This window comes from Arachis ipaensis, chromosome B09 (genome assembly GCF_000816755.2).
Source record: "Arachis ipaensis cultivar K30076 chromosome B09, Araip1.1, whole genome shotgun sequence".
Classification (NCBI taxonomy): domain Eukaryota; kingdom Viridiplantae; phylum Streptophyta; class Magnoliopsida; order Fabales; family Fabaceae; genus Arachis; species Arachis ipaensis.
Window position 1 is genome coordinate 5,554,862 of NC_029793.2, and position 4,110 is coordinate 5,558,971.

General features: G+C 32.0%; 1 protein-coding gene across 1 annotated transcript in view; it reads left to right on the forward strand.

Annotated features, from left to right (window-relative positions):
• LOC107614764 (probable LRR receptor-like serine/threonine-protein kinase At1g05700) overlaps positions 315–4,110 on the forward strand; it is an 8,823-nt gene continuing 5,027 nt past the window's right edge. Inside the window, exons 1-10 of the mRNA XM_016316901.2 lie at positions 315–455; positions 547–1,093; positions 1,455–1,948; positions 2,072–2,210; positions 2,328–2,399; positions 2,527–2,598; positions 2,668–2,748; positions 3,109–3,281; positions 3,420–3,658; positions 3,757–3,883. Coding sequence (XP_016172387.1) covers positions 362–455; positions 547–1,093; positions 1,455–1,948; positions 2,072–2,210; positions 2,328–2,399; positions 2,527–2,598; positions 2,668–2,748; positions 3,109–3,281; positions 3,420–3,658; positions 3,757–3,883 — 2,038 coding nt within the window. The 5' untranslated portion in view covers positions 315–361. The remainder of the gene's footprint in view (positions 456–546; positions 1,094–1,454; positions 1,949–2,071; positions 2,211–2,327; positions 2,400–2,526; positions 2,599–2,667; positions 2,749–3,108; positions 3,282–3,419; positions 3,659–3,756; positions 3,884–4,110) is intronic.

Here is a 4,110-nt window from a genome sequence, read left to right on the forward strand (position 1 = left end):
GAACAATAAATATATTAGATGTTCAATTCAATAGGTATGCAGATGATTATGTCGATTTTAAATGGTAGTTATTCTTTTATTTTGATTAGGTTTATTCATACTCAATTAATAATAGTTGGATATTCAATTCACGTGTGCAGATGGTTATTCTAATATTAGAATTTAGAAGGTAATTTAAGATGAAGTATTTTTTTTTATTTTATTAAGTGAATTCTAGAATTCATTATTCACATTATTCACAAAATTCGTTATCAAAACAGTAAAAAATTTTGAGCTTTAGCTAAAGAGAAAGTACAGGAGAGTTAGTTAAATAGCAACACTGAACCACTGGTCATCGTTGTCACCCCAAACAAAATAGGATATGCATGCAATGGCAAAGAAGATCGCAAATTCTCTTTTTCTACTGCTTGGTGCTCTTTCTTTCGTAGCCACGGTCCAAGGCCAGGATCAATCAGGTTTAATTTGATTACTTATTAAAATTTGAACAGTCATGTTAAATTTTGCAATTTCTTTAACATAATAAAGTTTCATGATGATTTCTAGCAGGATTCATTAGTATAGATTGTGGATTACCTGAAAATTCCAACTATACTGAGAAGAGCACCGGAATCAATTACATTTCAGATGCTAATTTTATTGATTCTGGTGTGAGTAAGACTGTGTCGCCCCAAGATAAGACTACTCATCCACAATATTTTACTTATCTTCGAAGTTTTTCTAATGGAATAAGAAACTGTTACAGAATAACTGTAACAAGTGTTACTAGATATTTAATCAGGGCTAGTTTCCTGTACGGAAACTATGATGGCCTTAATAAGCTCCCAGAATTTGATCTTTATCTTGGAGTTCATTTTTGGGACACGGTGAAATTCACAAATTCATCAGTAAGCATAAACTATGAAATTATACACACTCTATCGAACGATTATATCCATATCTGTATGGTTAATAAAGGCAAAGGGACACCATTCATTTCAGTTATAGAAATGAGGATTTTGGACCAGACAAATATTACTTATATCACTCAAGATCCAACTGCGTCATTGGCACGTTTTCGAAGGTTGGATTTTGGTATCAGCAACTTAACATACAGGCGAGTCCCTTTTTTGTTTAAAAAAATATAATTGATTCATATTTTGACACTTTATTGTAATAGAAACTTAATTATTATTTGTTACATCGGTTAAATTCATCGTATCTTCACAAAGTGAAAAACTATAAAATACAAAAGAAATATACAGAAGTTGAGTCTTTAGTGTATATATGTACCCATCTCATTATTATTTGAATAAGTTTGAATAAGAAAAAACACAAAGAATTAAAAGTGATGATGGTTTAATAGAAAAAATAAAAATAAAATTAAAATTTATTATTATTACTATTATTATTGTTATTATCATTACTATTGTTGTTGTTGTTGAAGTTATGGGAAGAGATGTTATGTTGGTATACAGGTATAAAGATGATCCATATGACCGGATATGGGAGCCTTATTGGGACGACAAGTGGACACAATTAAGCAGTAGACTTAGCAATGATGACTTGGATCAGAATGACTTTAAACCACCAGCAGTTGTGATGGAGACTGCAGCTACACCAAAAAATGCTACTGCCTCATTAGACTTCCAGTGGGAAGATGATTATGCAGACAACAATGAAACTCAGCACCAATACTATATCTACTTACACTTCGCTGAGCTTCAGAAGCTGGGTGCAAATCAAACTAGATCATTCAATATCACCTTAAATGACGTGCCTTGGTCAATTGTGAAACCTGTATACGCTAGTTTATACACCAGATATAATTTAAACCCTTGGTTTGGACACAAAAACTATCACATTTCACTTTTCCGGACAGAATCTTCCTCCCTTCCGCCCATCATCAATGCTCTTGAGATTTATTTAGTGAAAGATTTCTCATCACAGTTAGAAACCCAAAAGGATGACGGTATTCTGCTGCTGTTTAATTTTGTCTAAACTTAATTAGCTTCTTCTTTTCATTCTTGTATGCATATTTAGCTTGCTTCTTCTGTACTTTTGATTACGATGAATATATATATACACACACCAGTGGATGCAGTCACAAACATGAAGAGGACTTATAAAGTGGACAGTAGAAACTGGGAAGGAGATCCATGTGCACCCATTGCATACAAGTGGCAGGGTGTAGACTGTACCACTTATGATGGCTTTCTAAGAATCACATCCTTGTAAGCTTATCATTCATTAAATATTAATGCATAAATTAGAAAACTATTAACCTTTTAATTATAAAAACCATGCATAAATTCATGATCGAAATAATGATTCAATATTTTTTATAAAAGAAATTTGTCTTCAAGTGGACTGACCGGACATATAGCAGCTGATATATCCAAGCTTACCATGTTGAAGTCCTTGTGAGTACCTATCTCATCTCATTTGATTAATATATAAATAATGCACCTCAATATAATTTGATTACATTTGTAATTTTTTTTGTCTCACTTTTTGGATTGTAATTGAGCATTTGAACTGCCATCTCAGAGATTTATCAGACAATGAGTTAAGTGGGACTGTTCCTTCTTTTCTGGCACAACTGCAATCACTGGAATACTTGTAAGTTCACATGATTTTATTGGTTATAACATTTGATAAGGATGTCATATTTGCCTTCTGCTTTTGCAGGAATTTGGCAAACAACAACCTAACAGGTTCAGTTTCAAACGAACTCCTTCAAAAACAAAGTGATGGTCTATTATCCTTGAGGTATGTCACTATATGTTATCCTTGATTGATATAAATACTTGACATTGAAGATGCTTTGCTTATTATATAGCAAGGTTTTGCTACATACTACTATTAAATAATGGTGTGTTGAACACGTTTTTTTAAGAGTAACTATTCAAATATGAGATTTTTAAAATTGAAATTTTAATCCCTCCAATCACACAAAATAATTTTTAATATTTATTTCTCTTAAACAATACGATTCTCCTTCATTAATCACTAACTTATCGTAACATAACATTAATGTAACGTAACTTTCACAATTTCTAAGTTGTCATGAGTAACCAAATATAACTAACTTTGCTTTTAACTTTGTTGTCCTTTCGATGCGTATTCTAGTGTGGGGCAAAATCCAAATCTATGTGCATCAACTTCATGCATCTCGCAATCAAATGATACAAGAAAGAAAGACAATAATGCAGTTATTGCAGTGGTAGCATCAATTGCAGGGATATTACTGCTTCTAGTGATTATAGCAGCAGTTATAATCTTTCGCCAGAGAAAGCGATATGGTAACTGCATTCTCCTAACTATCATATATATGCAATCTTTTATGAAACAGACGAATGAAGTTTGGTTGATTGCACACGTTTTGATTTCCATAACTCGAAATAATCCTTGAATAACTGAAAAAAATTCATGAAAATCAGCTGCTGCTAGGAACATTATTCTTGGGAAGCGTCGTAGTTCAATTAAGGGGTCAGAATTGGAATCGAAGCAACGACAATATTCATTTAATGAGGTTGTTAAGATGACCAACAACTTTGATAGGATTCTTGGCAGAGGTGGATTCGGAACAGTTTATCATGGCTTTATTGAAGACATTCAAGTGGCTGTCAAGATGCTTTCCCTATCTTCAGTGCATGGATATCGACAATTTGTTGCAGAGGCAAGAATTGTTCAAAAGTAAAAAATACGCATAAGAAAGAAATGTTAATTTTGAAAGAAATCTCAATCTATTATTGGTGTTGTTATTTTGAATGACAGGTTAAGCTTCTAATGAGAGTACATCACCGAAATCTGACTTCTCTTATTGGTTATTGCAACGAAGAAACCAATATAGGACTCATCTATGAATACATGGCAAATGGAAACTTAGATGAACATCTTTCAGGTACGATAATAATTATTTCTAGCACGATGCTCCTATAAAGACGCGCAAAATGTTTTTTTACAAAGGCACTTATGCGTCGTATTATTATTATTATTTTTAAATTTTTTAATAAATTATAATAAAATTGATTTTTTTTATAATAAAACAAAATTTTTTTTTAGTATTAGGTTATCTAATACATTTAACCAACTAAGCTGGTCTAGATTATTGCTAACTCAAATACCAAT